Source organism: Micrasema longulum, unplaced genomic scaffold, assembly GCF_059751315.1.
Source record: "Micrasema longulum isolate JH-2025_06_02 unplaced genomic scaffold, ASM5975131v1 h1tg000328l, whole genome shotgun sequence".
Taxonomy (NCBI): Eukaryota; Metazoa; Arthropoda; class Insecta; order Trichoptera; family Brachycentridae; genus Micrasema; species Micrasema longulum.
This window is the reverse complement of record NW_028277532.1, coordinates 664,325-680,045: the sequence shown is the minus strand read 5'-3', so window position 1 is coordinate 680,045 and position 15,721 is coordinate 664,325. Positions and strand designations below refer to the sequence as shown.

General features: G+C 31.2%; 1 protein-coding gene across 1 annotated transcript; it reads right to left on the bottom strand.

Moving 5' to 3' along the window:
* Nucleotides 1–8,218: 8,218 nt before the first annotated feature.
* Nucleotides 8,219–13,600, bottom strand: LOC148282453 (uncharacterized). Its single transcript, XM_088225084.1, has 2 exons — nt 13,496–13,600; nt 8,219–9,029 (listed from the first exon to the last, which is right to left on the bottom strand). Exons 1-2 carry the CDS (start codon nt 13,505–13,507, stop codon nt 8,478–8,480), a joined length of 564 nt encoding a protein of 187 aa, XP_088081210.1. The 5' UTR covers nt 13,508–13,600; the 3' UTR covers nt 8,219–8,477.
* Nucleotides 13,601–15,721: the final 2,121 nt, after the last annotated feature.

Here is a 15,721-nt window from a genome sequence, read left to right as displayed (position 1 = left end):
TTATATTTTTACTAAAACTAAAATCCCACCAAGCCACTTTCTGTAGCTTGTTGGTGGAAATTATATTTATACAAACTTATATAATCTTACCTACATTTATAAAAACAATGAATAACAATCGGGTTGTGGTCCTGTGGCTAGTGTCTCGGACTCACGGACCAAAGGTCTGTGGTTCGAATCCCGCTCTACCCCTACTTGATTCTATTTTCTAATAGTGAGTTATTTACAACTCGTTGAAAATGGCCCTTAATATTAAATATTTGGGTAAATCATAAGAACGCAAATATTTCTATCTTTAAAAAAAAATATATATAGATAAATTAACTGCCGGAAAGATCAGAATATATATGTATGTACAAGTAAATAAATTTAAATTATTTTTTTTAATACAAGAAAATATATAAAAGATTAAAATATTTGCACATAAGCTACTATTCACATATAAACTTTTAATCAAGTAGCAACTCTTTTATTTTGCTCTTGTTACAATGTGAGTTAAATTTAAGTTCTTTCGGCAATAAATTAAAAATGCTAGGTACTAACATATTTGAGAGTTCTATTACTATACTTGTTACATACTTTTGGTACTACCAAACCATCATTTTACGTGAAGCGTGTATTATGGTTATGTTTGGGAGGAAATTTGAATGAATTACTATTTTTTTAATGTTCTAAAATGATGCAAAGCCACAGAAAACCATTAAGGCATGTACTACTCAAATGTGGGTGATTTGCCGAGAAAAGAAAAAACTCTTTACTTCTTTACTAATATTATAAAAGTGTGTTTGTTTGGTTGTTTGTATTTTCTTCACGTCTTAATGGTGAAACTGATCGACATATTTTTTGCCAGAGTGAGAAGTAAAATATGATCTTTTGTGGGCTAGACGCCATTTTGAGTAATTCATACTAACAAAAAATAAAAAAAGGCCATTTAAATCTACCAAAAAAAGATCATAATATGCTTCATTTCCAGTCAAAAAATACACTAGACAGGCATTCTAGTATTTTTAAGTATTTTCAGTATAAAAAACCTTAACATTGCTGAAAAAATAAATACCAAAAGTCTACATATGTTTTCCTAGGGACGCTTAAGGATAAAAACACGTCGTGTATATCTTCTTATTCTACGAATATATATAAAAGGCAATGTTTGTACGCGTGTCCTAGATAGACTTAATAACTACTGAATCGATTTACGGACGGTTTTTTGCAAAATAATGAACTTTGCTCTTAAAATGTTCAAACTGATTAATAGAAAAAAAGTAAGGAGCGTAAATGTTTATTCGTTAACCCACCAGAGTGTCAACACAAAAAATTAGGAGGATGTTATTTTTTCACACATAAAAAAAATGTGTTTGATTGCTTAAAAACAACATAATTTTTTTTATGGATCCCAATCTGATTCTATTCTTAAATTCCTTATAATTTCTACCCATATATTTCTTTTCATTGGATTTTTGGTGATTCTGAAATAATATTAACTGACAATTAATCCATTTTCAAAATCGTATTTTTTCATGAAGTGCACCGCTGTTAGTAGAAAAAGAAGTAGAAAAAAAGTAGAATAAGGCAGAGTTTTCATTTTTTTAAAAAAGAAACTCCATATTTGGAAATAAATTATTCAAAGTGTTTAATTCATACACAAGTACCTAGGTACCAATAAAAAGTTACGCCATCTTCTTAACATTTATTCAAATGGTTTTTACACACTTTCACGACACAATTAGGCATTTTGGTTTCAAATTAAATGTCAAATTCACGTCAAAGCCTGGCTGGCGGATAAAGAAAGACAAAATACGCATTGGGCATGACTGAGGGTTTAGACATAAGTCAAGTGTCCTTATGGATAATGGAAGTAGATTGTACACTTTAACCGAGTAGTAAGCTAATCCTCTTTGACGGAAGGTTGTATTAAATTTTTTTTTGCAGTATCCGGGTGGAGTATCTTGTATTTGTAACGGAAGGTAGATAATACATTATACAACACTGTTATGAATAAAAATATGAAGTTAAATAAAATATAAGAATAACAATGCCATTTTCTTTTTAAAACGCTTATAAACATAAATTATTTTTAAAAAGGGAAAAGAGAAGAGAAACATTTCTAAAAATTTAGAGGAATTCAATTTTTATAAAATGAATACAACGTTATATAATAATGCTATTTAAAAAAAGGGTTTAATATTTCAATTAAGCACTGCGCCACCTTTACTACAAAATTATAAGCATTTCCACGAGCTTTAGTTTACGATTACTTCGGTAGGAGTCTCTTTACCTGAAAACTTACCGCCTATAAGGCTGTGATTTATCACAATTTTATGTTTAGACTACAGATGGCGTTGATTCTGCCAGTGTTTTAAAATAATATTAATCAAGAAATATTATAATATAATAAGTTTAATATAAATACCGTTTTTTTATCTTTTTAAATACTTCATTCTTATTATTATTTTTATTAAAACTATAACTATATTATTAATTTTTAGTTTAAAAATATGTGCACTTTTGTTAGCTCATTTCTCAAGCAATATCTTTTAGCCATCCAAAAAAGAGGCTCATCAAAATAATATATACTTTTATTTTTTAATGTCTAAAATATACATACGTAGATACCGAAACCCATTTATTTTCGTATTACAGTTGTTTTTCTGTGGGCAGATAGAGCGTTCAAATTTAAATCCAACCATATAAATAATTCATTGTACCTACACATTCTATCACGAGGAATGTGGAATTGAGTAATGAGTTAAGAAGGAGACAGGAAGATGATTCAGAAAAAAAGGAATAAAAATATATTCTAATAATAAAAATACGTATATAGTTTTCGTCTTTCATCGTCAGACTGGATGTCGGTCACGACGAAACCCGGTCACTGGTAAAAAAAATATAAATAAAAGTTTATTTCAAACAACCTATTTTTATTATTATAATTAAAACGCAATTCCACCAAGAAATGTCAATAGAAAAACTCAATCTATAAAAAAATATGTCTTGTTAGGGTTCTTAATGGATTTTTATCTGGAACCTTTCTTGGTTTGAAATTAAAGATAAGGCTATTATGTATAAAACAATTTTCAATACTTTTAAATGTTCGCAGATAAGTTCCCTTTTCTCGTATTTATATTAATTTTGATCCATATAACAACATATATACGAGTATGTAACTTTTAATTAGATTATAGGATGGTAATGGTTACGCTTTTATAGAATGGTACTTAAACCTGTCAATGGTAATTCAAAAGCCCTGAAAATGCTCAGAATTCAATCATACTGTCTTTTTAAAAATGTCTCCATCTATAATGTAAATACATTTCAAATAACATAAATTTTCACACATTTATTCTAAAATTAAACATAAATGAAGCTTTAAAAACGAGCACTTTTGTACATATACAATTTAAAATCAATAATTGTTTTCCTGGAGATGTATTGGTCAATCTAAACTGGTAAACATAAAAATACTCGTAAATAATGACCACGCTTTCAGTTCCTCTATAAACTGGTTATTTCCAAAATCGGAAGTCATTTGTAACTTTGAAAACTATGAAAGACTGAAATAGAAAAATTATTCTAAAAAAAGTTTAAACGAGCCTTTTGGAGCTTATTATGCTAACATTAATGTTGGAATGCTTCTCTAACCTTAATACATGGCACTTGTTCGTATATCTACATAGATATACATTTTCAATGTTTTGTCATTTTAAATCTAACCATTGTTCGCTACCGGCCCATTTTTAAAAATATAATATTTATCCCTCCATTTTGTGAATGTGGGCAAGACATCAGTGAACTAAATCATGTTTCCTTCCAATTTTCACTCACTGTAGATAAATACAAACTCCTAGAATGTTTGATCAAACTAAAAGTCCCCCTTCCAACTTAAGTCTACCCTTGTTTCTGATTCGAATCACAAAATTGTTTCAGTTATTTCGAAAATGTCAATTAACTCTTTTCAAACATAGTAACCAACTTTATTGTTTATAATAATGATCTGTATTTTGAAATACTAATAATTTGTCAATATGATATCAACTTATGTAACACACACTTACACACGCCTTTGAAACTAAATAAATTTAAAATTATTATAAATAAATTTCAAATAAGTGTTCTAGACTATTCAATTTGAATGTAAATATATATAGGAATTCTGGAAATGATTGCTGTATCAAAGTCCCTATGTACTGATGCGTTACAATTAACGATAGGAATTATTAACACCTTACTTCTGTAAGAATTATTTTATAATAAGAAGGTATTGTGTATAAGAATGAAAGAAGCGAAAGTTAGAATTAGTCAGGTATTTCTACAATTTACTTATAGCTGTACGCGGAAACAAAAAAAACGTATGAATTATTAGCCTCATTGTACCAAAACGCAAATTTTATAGCCTTGTATTAATTTATTTAGCTATAAATTTTTAGTGGGTACATTGGCTGGATTATTATATGAAAAAAATACATATTCATTCAACTTCATATATACATATATGGATATCTATACATGGCGGGTTGATTGCCAAATAGCCATTTCTCCAAACCAAAAAACTAAAAACAGTTGTTTGTGTAATTTTAGTTTCAAAACGGATGCAAGAAAATGATAAAATATAAAATAAAATTGATATAAAAATATATAAATAGCAATATGTATATGTGATATTAGTTTTTAGTGGGAAAGAGGAAATAAAGGGTTAGGAAAGGACGAGAGATTAAGGAAGAGAAACGGCATGTTGCTTAAGAGGATACGCAGTCTGACTTTTCTATACAAACGTATTCCCGTATTTTCTTCCTTTATTATGACGCCAAAGCAATTATTGTGTAAAAAAACAAGAAGGGGCAAGTGGGCAAGAAGACATATTAGCACATTTTATAAAATATTTAAAACAAAGAATTTTTTTTTAAATAAAATATTTAAAAATACAAATGGTTGTTTACTTCTGCAGAGGAGAAGTGAGGGGAACGCGGCGCAGTATCAGACTTCCCCCTTCCCCCTTCTCGTTACACCCCTGCAGAAGTAAGCAACCATTTGCTTTTTTTGATATTTTATTTTTTAAAATTTTATTCGTTCTAAAAAATATTTTAATGTGCCAATATGTCTTCTTGCTCATACTGATCATCGTGGTTTCGGATGTGACAGGGTTTGAATAACATCCTGTATATATAAAATCTGTCCCAATTACATTATGAGTATAACTTTTACTATAACATAGCAATATTTATGATAAGTACTTGTTTTGGTGTATCAGTGTTATTATTGTACATGTGAGTGAGGGTAAGTGTATATATATATATTGTGTGAGGGTGAATGTATATGTGTATGGGTGTATGAGTATTGTATGTAAGTGACCATGTGTAGTGAATATAAGTGGACTTATTGAACAGTGATTATTGAACGTTCTAACAAGGATAGTAAGATATTATTAAAATACTGATGATGTAATTTATGTTTGTGATGTTGCTGTTGCTGTTTTCACTGCTTAAAGCGTGGAATGTGAATTGTGGTGCGTGTGTTATATGTTATGTCAAACTTACATTCTTGTTCCTTATCAAAATTAATCGATGTATTCAAAAGTTATATGACAAATTAAAGTCAAATAATTTTTACGTAATTTATTATCTGGCCATCATAGAAACCTATTGGTTGTCGTCATTATTAGCATAATTTTAATTGACCGACAAAATCAATGAACTCTATAATCTAAACATGTTGTAGCATAGTTTCTTACATAATAAAACGTGTATTGACGTTTTAGATTGTCATTCTAACAAAAAAACATGAATACGTTTGTTCACTTTGCAAATAAAAAGTATCGTTAATTTAAATAACTTTTAGGGTATCTTGTTGAGTTTTTTGTGTCCGGGCGGGTTAAAAATTCAAAACAAGTGGTTTTGACTCGATCGATGGGTGTTCTCTATTAAAATCCAGAAAAAAAAACCAAGTGCAGATATGTCTCCTCGTGGTGCATTGTGGCGTTGTGGTGATTTGCGCATTCGACTGCCATGTTTAAGGTCGCAGGTTCAATTCCTGTCAGAATAAACGTGATTTTTTTATTAATATTAATTTTTACAACACTAACATTTTTCATTTTTTTTTTTTACTAAAACTAAAATTCCACGAAGCCGCTTTCTGTAGCTTGTTGGTAGATATTTATATTAATCATCATCATCATTCCCTTTCCGCACCTAATGGTGCATTAGGCCACTGCATTGGTATACCAATCGAAGTGTATTTTGATCATTTTTGTTACATGAAGATAAGACAATCAGTATTACGCTACAGGTACCAGTCTAGGAACTATAAAATATTCTAATGTGAAAACACCATTTTAAATAATATTTCATATCAACCATGTCGGGAATCGAACCCGAGACCGCTTGCTAGTAGGCAAATGTGCTGACCATTACACCACGAGGCCGATTTATATTAATACTAACTTATTTAATTTTATGAAAACAATGAATTTACAGATATATTTAACAGCTTTAAAGATCAGTAATACATATACAAATTAAAAGTAGGTTTTAATACAAGAAATATGTGATTTTTAAAAAATTATAATAATAAAGATACGTATATAGTTTTATTCCACTATTATTTATAAATATATATTTTTACTTTTATTAGTGACCGGATTTCGTCGTAACCGACGTCGTCAGACCAGTCTGAATTTATAAATAAAGGTGAAATAAAACTATATCTTTATTTTTATTATTATAATTAAAATGCAGTTCCACCAAGAAATGTCATTAAAAAAACTCAATATTTTTAAAAAAAATACGGTCACACCTAAGCTAGTTTCATAACTATTCGTATATTAACTTTTGATTGAGTAGCCACTGTCTTTTTTGTTCTTGATACTTATTAAATTTTAGTTATTTTGGCAATTAATAAAAAATACTACGTACTGAATAATTAAGAGTCCTATTACCATACTCATTACTTACTTTTGGTAATTATAAACCATCATTATACGTAAAGCGTGAATTATAATTATGTTTGAGAGGAATTTTGAGATTATTACTATTGATTATAACCATAGTTTTTCACTGCATTTTTTTTTCTCATGGACTTCAACCTTGGGAAGTCAATTCCACTAAATCGAAAAATATCCATCTCCTCCTTACAAAAACGCTGCCACCTGCATGCTGATGATGCGGTTATAATTGACGATCCAGTCGGGGGTCTTCAGGTCACTGTATATAAGCTATATAGGTACTCCGCATGTATGAGTTGAAAAATCAATATTTCAAAATCCCATGTACTGTGTAACACTTCGTGCCTTGATGCTCAAAATCGAAAATAGTACAAGTGTTTCTTAAATAACTTCCCGTTATACATGAAAAATTCTGCACAAACAACATATCAGATTACGAATCCTTGATTACACGTGCCAATTTTTTCTTGCGTCTTTTTCTCATATCTCTCCCTTCAACTTACTAATAACAATGGCTTTGTCTTTTTCACACAATAACGAATTTTTTTTTTAACCTGACTTCGCAAAATTCTTCAGGAGCCAGCGCCCACCCACTTCTCGGGGGTCGTTCACGTGAGTAACACCGTGTGATCGTCCGAGTTTGTCCGACAAAATGGGCAACATCATACTCCATATACTCAATGGAGAAGTTTATATTTTAAGTAATAAGTGTGTGTTATAAGATATATCCTCGAGTGCCGCGATGTGTATATTGTGTATATATGCACGTATTGTCTACAGTGTAGTGAGTCAATGAGTTATAATTATTTCACGCTAAGTAAAAATGCGTCCACAACTTGGGTACAGGTGTTCCGCAATCCACCCAGTTTCCGGAAATTGTTAACCCAAACTACGAACTCTCCCAAGTTCTCTGGTGATCTACCGCGACAAACCATGCTTTGCTATGACCCTCGTCGATGTCTGCGGGTCCTGTGCATTTCAACTCCTGGATGCGTCTTCAACTGCACCTTCCATAATGTCGGTCGGTGTACGTGTCAGGGCGCGTCGTGGCATCCACTAACCTCCATCTTACATACACCTTATATTTAAATGTTACTTCAATACTGATATTACGTAATATTTTTTGAAAGACAAATTATAAATTTTTATAAACAAAAACTTAAATTGTGAAATGTGCTCCTCGGCAGGGGTTTTCCCAGTAAGGAATACATTGTTAATTCAAATATAATAAACAATGATGTATTCTGGTGAAGTACCAAAAAAAAATTAAAAATAAACAGTAAGTTTTAAAAAAAACACATAATTTATTTTGTATGGGAGATCAAGGGATCATTTCACAAGAATAACAAATAAAAATATTATTAAATTAAATTAAAAAATAAAACAGTCTAGTAAATATTCCACCGAAAAAAAACAGAAAATAAAAGAGTTCTTAACAAATGATTTTGCATCACTATTTTTTATGTTTTTTTCACGGGGAACATAAATATCAATAAAAAGTTTTAATTAAAACAGTAGTTGTTGATTGAAATATGGGTTAGTATCATTTTTCGCCTTCTGCTTCATAGCCACTGTAGTGTTGGTATTGCTCTGGCTGGTAATTATGCTCGTCTTCCTGGAGATACATAGTTTCATAAGCCGGTGCGCCTTCTGACCCTTCGATCTGGCTCCACCCATGACCTTCGGATGCTCCTTCGTCGTCAGCGGCCTGCGCCGGACCCGCGTGATGGCCTTCAAACTCCTGCTCCTCCGCTCTCCCGTGGATGCCGTGATCGTACCCGTGGTTTTCCAGGACCAGTCCATAGGAGTGTTGGTGTTCCGTTTTCGGGTGGATTTGTTTAAGCTTATGCGAAGATCCTCCTTTTTCCAGTGGTTCTTTCAAAAGGTGTGCGTGTTCTTTCTTCACGTATACTGGAACCGGGTGAAAGTGGTGGAATTTGATTGACTGGTGGGATTTTGCGTGTTCGTGCTCGATTTCATGATGGTAGCCGGAAGAACCTTCTTCCGATTTTTCCTGAGCTTCTTCTTGGTGAATGACTCCTCTTCTGTGCCGCGCTGGAGTTGCAGTAACCACTGCTAACGTCACCAAACAAATCTGAAAATAAAAAGAATTTGCACATTAATCATCATTATTTAAAAAAAATACTTAACTCGTTGCCGTAATAGTAATGAATTTTCGTAACTTGATTAGAAAAGTACTTAAACTGATCAAGGCACGCTGAGCTTGATGTACCAATGCAGCAGAGGCGAATCGTCAAAGTAAGCGATTATGCACAGCTACCATTATATTTGACTTTCGATAATAATGTTTTATAGTAAATATATAAATGCGAAAATATATAAAAGATTTGTTATTTAAGGTAAACGAAAATATGAAACAAATTATTCATAAATGGCGCTTTTATAATTTTTTATTGAAAAATGTCATTTTTACGTTTATTTCCAATGTAAAATTTACAAAAATTGGTTTGCGGAAACTTTACACTATATTTATTGTAACAAATACTAAAACAATATAATTTAGGTACTTTTCACAAAATGATGTACAAAACAAAAAATAACTTGTCTTAATTTTTGTTTTGCACACCATTTTGTGAAAAGGACCGAAATTATATTGTTATGGAATTTGCTACAATCAATATAGTGTAAAGTTTCCCTAAACCAAGTTTTGTAAAATTTAAATAAATTATAGAATAATCTATGAAAAATTAATTTTAGAATCACCTTAATGTAAATTACCATCACCGTTTATATCTTCCTAAAACAAATATCTATAATGTGCGCCCAGCGCCCAGCCCGTTCTCAGTGAACAATGAAACAAGCTTATTATCTAAGCTTATTCGTCCAGATAAAAAGTACACTATATTTTACATCCTTAACCCAGGTCAGCTTTTTTAGTACTAAAAGAAGCTTGCATTACATTATTTGAAGATTCTCCATTTGGAAACTAGTATATCGAACATTATTTCCGAAGGACTACTTTTCTTTGATATAATACCGTTGACATACATATTATGTATCACATAGGACATGTGGCGTTCGCAGTGGCCGCTTTTGGCATTATTAATTTTAAAAGGAATCGGCCCGTGCTCAGTGTTGATAGTTACTGATAAATGTCATTGTGATATTTGTTACAAGTTTTATCTTAAAATAGTGTAGAATTAAGCTACGTATATCGCGTGGTTGATTATTTTACTTTTATTTTATTTATTTATATGCTGCATTTCTGCCATTTACATATATGTGGTTTAAAGAAAAAAGAGTGCTTAAAAATAAAATAAAATAAAATCGAGTATGATATATTAATATACTTGTACTATACATATTGTAAATAACTTGAAATACATACATATTTTAAAATAATTATTAAATAACAAAATACATTGATCAATCAAATTATAATTATTATGACTATTCTCACTCAAGCTCCCGAAGTTGATTTGCTCTTTTTGATAAAAATATGTTGGTCACTTTATTTTTTAAGTTAGGCAGAGATAAACTAAATATATCAAAATATGATGCATATTCATTCCCGGTATTCTGTAATCTAAAAATAGGTGAGTTATATTGAGCTACCGTTCAAGAATTTTGACAATAAAATATTGCAGATGTTTTGCTTAGCCTAGGTGGTACATATAATGAAATCAACTTCAGTAGACCAGGGTTATCAAACATTGGTTTTATTATTTTACATAAAGTCGTAAGATCGGTCGATGTTCTTCGTTCTAGAAATTTAGTTAATTTTAGATAGTCTAGAATTTTATTATAATTTTAATTAATTTTGATAACTAGAAAAACCCATCATAAAATTAATATATCTAAGAAACTTATTCTGAATTCTCTCAATAGAATCTGAGAAAGTGATTTGATAAGATGACCATATTAGAGGTCAAGATATTTTAATGTATTTATATTATTAAAATCTTTTCCTGTTCTAAGTACAAATCCTAATCATTTTAAAGCTTTGTTAGATATTTTAATAATGTGCTTTTTAAATAATAATTTCAAATCGAACAAAACACCCAGATCGCTCACGGTAGAAACACCAGTAATATTAATTTGATTTAACACATGAATAAATAAAATGGATTTTTTATTTTATAGAATCTCATAGCTTAAAATTTGTTCATATTGAGTTGCAATTTATTTTTTTGGTACCAGATGTTTAATTTTGACAAATTATGGTACAAAATGTTACAATCAATAATTGTTGTTTGAGTTGATTTGCATAGAACCCCAGAAAAAACAGTCATTTATAATTATAATATGTACTTATATGTAGGCACAAATTAATAAACATATTTTGTAGATTACCCATAAAATAAATCACGGCTCACCACTGCAATGCAGTCCCCTATGCACCAGTTGGTGAGGTAAATTAATCATGATACTAATTATGATTGTAGTTATGATACAACATAAATTAAATATTCATTCTAATGGATTTACAGTTTGACTTCCTAAACGTTTTTTTTTTTGGATACTTTGACTAGTTTACAAAAATACATACCCCGTTTTAAGCAAAGCAATTACATTAATAAAATAAATAAAAGAACTTTATTTTTAACCCTAATAATTTATTTTTAGGTTTACTTAACTTGAGAAAGAAGCTTGTTTAGCGTTTCAACCGGTTGGTGGAAAAAAAACAGTGGTTAAAAACAAAGTTGTTTTTCTTATTTTATTATAATCAAAAAACACAAAGTTATCGCTTCAAATACAAAATTTATATAAGCAATTACTTTGTAATATATAATCGTTTACAAGGTATTTACTTTAAAGATTGAAGAGACATATACAATACAAACTTGCTACAAAATATATCATCATCATTTCCTTTCCGCACCTAATGGTGCATAGGGTACTGAATTGGTACACCAATCGCAGCGTATCTTGATCATTTTTTGTTACATGACGGTAAGATGATCAATCTTACGCCTCAGGTACCAGTCAAGGGACTATGAAATATTTTAATGTGAAAACACCCTTTAAAATAAATGTTTCATGTCAACCATATCGGAAATCTAACCCGAGACCTCTTGCATGGTAGTCAAACGCGCTGAACATTACACCACGAGGCCGACAAAATGTATACAAATATATGAATCGGGTTGTGGTCCCGTGGCTAGTGTCTCGGACTCACAGATCAAAGGTCCGTGGTTCGAATCCCACTCTACCCCAACTTCGTTCCCATTTTCTAATATTTAGTTATTTACAACTTGTTGAAAATGGCCACCAAAATTGAAATATTAGGGTAAATTATAAGAACGCTCATATTTTTTTTTTTTTAAAGTGTAGAAGGAACATAGAATCATATTTGAATACATCGGACTGTGTTAAAAAAACCCCTAACTTTGCCCCACTTTCATCGCGCACATGCGTGAAGTCGTCGCTTAATGTTGCCAGATCGCGGAAAATATAATCATAACATAAATGTAAGATAATTATTTAAAAAATACATACATACATTTTTTTTTTTTCTCAATATTACTTCTTTTATTTCTCTTTATTCTATTTTTACCATCCAGTAAGAATTTCCAATACACGACATGCATCAAACTTTCTGACTCCTTACGACCAATGTCATGAAAGATCGAGGTTACTATCGAAAGTTGTGAGAGTGTCAAAACCGACAACCAAAACAAATGATCATTAAACTCAAACTCGAAACCTTTTTGATATCTTGATATTTTAACATTGAAATCATTCAAATAAAAAGAGGTAAACACCCATAAAGCGTATTCATTTTGATTTGTTTACAAAAACAAGAAAACATTTTAAATCTGAATCAAGATGCACTAGAAAGCGTCAAAAGTTCCACACTTGGCTGCATAATTTTCACTTGTAACATCCTACCCTGACCGCAACGAGATAAACTTGATTAAAAGTGAACGCCTCACAAGTTTCTCGTCGACTGATCTAAAATAGAAATCAGTAAACCACGTGAATAATAATAAGCGATTAGTAAAAAATCATAAAATCATTTGTCGGCCTCGTGGTGTAATGGTCAGCGCGTTTGCCTACCATGCAAGAGGTCTCGGGTTCGATTCCCGTCATGGTTGATGTGAAATGTTTTTTGAAAGGATGTTTTCACACTACAATATTTTCAAAGTCCCTATATAAAATATTTCTTTGTTGAAAAAAATTGAACGAAAAATGTACATGCAGAACGTTAAGATAGGATTTTTTTTTAAAGTTGAATAATAGGTCAAAAATTAAAGGTTTTTTGACCAAAAATCGATTTTGGCACTCCCATTTAATAAAAATGTCATTTTATATATATTATATATTTAAATGGCTGAAAACAGTTTTACTGGCGTGTGTTTTGATCAATGTTCGAGTAAATGCCACTAGTAATTAATATTTCAAAAAATACATATACAACACTTATAGAATTAACACACGTCATGGGAACACTGTTATGCAAGCTTTCACTAAAAACACTTATCTGCTTTAATTATTTGAAATTTTCAATATTATTATCACATTATTTACGCCTTTGGTGTATTTTGATTGAGTTTTAAAATAATTGTATTAATTTCGATGTAATTATATTGCACTTACAAATATTCTCATGGTAACCGTCTTGTCGAGGTTATGTCTGTACCGCGTGTGCTCGGGTAGAAAGCAAATTGTCTTGTGGTAGCCTTTGTTTTCATATATGGGATTTTATACTCAGATTTCACTCCGCTCGGCTGCATTTGACGAAGTTCGTTCTCATAGAAGAAAATGTGTATTATGGAACGAGAAATATACATTTTCCCTCAATACCTGTGCGTTGATGCATTTTTTATTTTTAAAGTAATAAATCGCTAAACCTCTATTCGGCCTCTTGGTGTATTGGTCAGCGCGTTGGCTTACCACGCAAGAGGTCTCGGGTTCGATTCCCGACTTGATTAATATGAAATATTTATTTATAGGGCGTTTCCACATAAGAATATTTGAACGTAGTCATGCAGAAAGCAGGCAGTCCATAGTTTTGAAAACATGAAATGTTAATGTATTTGGGTGCGGTAAGGTCATTTCTACATCAGGCGCGTTCCGTCCATTAATACTGTGGATGCGGCACATCCCTTGAAAATTAAAAAATAACATGAATTTTACAAAAAATATGTTATGAATACGAAATAAAACCTTTAAATATGTATTCCTAAAATTCTCATTGAGAACGTTCGGGTGCACGCGATTCAAACAATATCTTCAGTATATTTACCCAGCTACATATTATGCGTATTTTCCATATCAACGTACGTACTAAATATTAAGGTATCTTTTTCATGAAAGTGTGTGTTGTATACGCGGGATGCTGGTTGTCGAGTTGCGTCTAGTTCCCATAGCAATTGTCCAAATTTTTGCGAACGCACTTTAGGTTCATAAGTTTTATATTTCTCTTTCGAGACTCGGAGAGATAAGAAGCATCTAACTTGTGTCGTTTAAAGAAAAAACGACTCTAATAACGTTTATCATAAAGTTTGAAGTAGCGCATTACTGACACTTGGCCCAAATTTAAGAACGATTGTCTCGGGTCTTGTTTTAGGTGTTTTGATGTTTATATTGTTTATCTTCTTTTCACACCTACGGGGACCGTCCTGGAAGACCATCGATAGCGATCTTTCAGCTTTATTCGGTGGAATTAAAAGATGCAAAATGAACGAAAGTGCTGACTAACGATAAGGCCTCCCGGAGGCGTCTGGTGATGTCCACATACAGTGGAAAAAGTAGAAAGAAATAAGAAAAATTACAGCTTCACCTCCAGACGCGCTTGTGCTACGTCAATTTATTGATTGTCAACAATTCATTATTATCATTCTAATGGGCAACTTATAAAGCGTATTACATATTTCTGAATAAACCTACTAAAATTAAGAACATGATTATTTTTGTCAGTATCCTCACTAATAAAAGTCACTGAACGCACTTGTTTTACATATGTTCCGCTAAAAACAGGCAGACGGTTTTTGTTCGAAAAACTGTATTTATCACCTTTCGAAAATGGTGTCGATCACAAAAACCGTATTTCTTAATTTGCAGAAAACACCTACTGCACTAGAAAAATCTTACTGTAATTTTAAAATCATTAAAACTGGTCAAATACATCACTAAATTCTTATTTGTACTAAAAAAAAAAATATGTATTGATTGTTTATTATTTTTCAAACTCAAAAACATTCCAACTATCGTTTTGATTTGATTATTAACTGTTTTCACAGGGGTGCTATTATCTCAGTTTCACTTTTCTAAGGTTAGCTGCTTTTGGCATAACAACGTTTATTTCATAGTCTCTAGACTGGCACCTGAAGTTTAAGACTGATCATCTTACCTTGATGTAACAATGACCAAGATACGCTTTGAATGGTGCATCAATGTAATGCCCTATGCACCATTAGGTGCGGAAAGGGAATGATGATGATGATGATGATAGGTCTCTATTTTAGACTAGAGGCTTGTCAGCGGGTGGTTAAGAAAGAATATAGAAGGAAGTTATGAATAATACAGCACAACACTTAGACCAGTCAAGAAAAAATATTTGTAGAATTTTTTTCTTGCAACTGACAGGAATCGAACCCACGACGCCAGTTTCACAGTTGGCCGTTTAACCAACTGAGCTATGGCGCCTGTCTACTGAATATTGTAAAGTTACTATAAAATCATGATTTATCCTAAATACAAATAAACAATCACAATTAAGTCAGAGACGTCGCTTTTTTATTAACATTAAACCAAGATTGTAATGTTTTCTTTTCCACATCAATTCTTAAGTTAAGCTCATGTACATCGCCAGATGTCTCC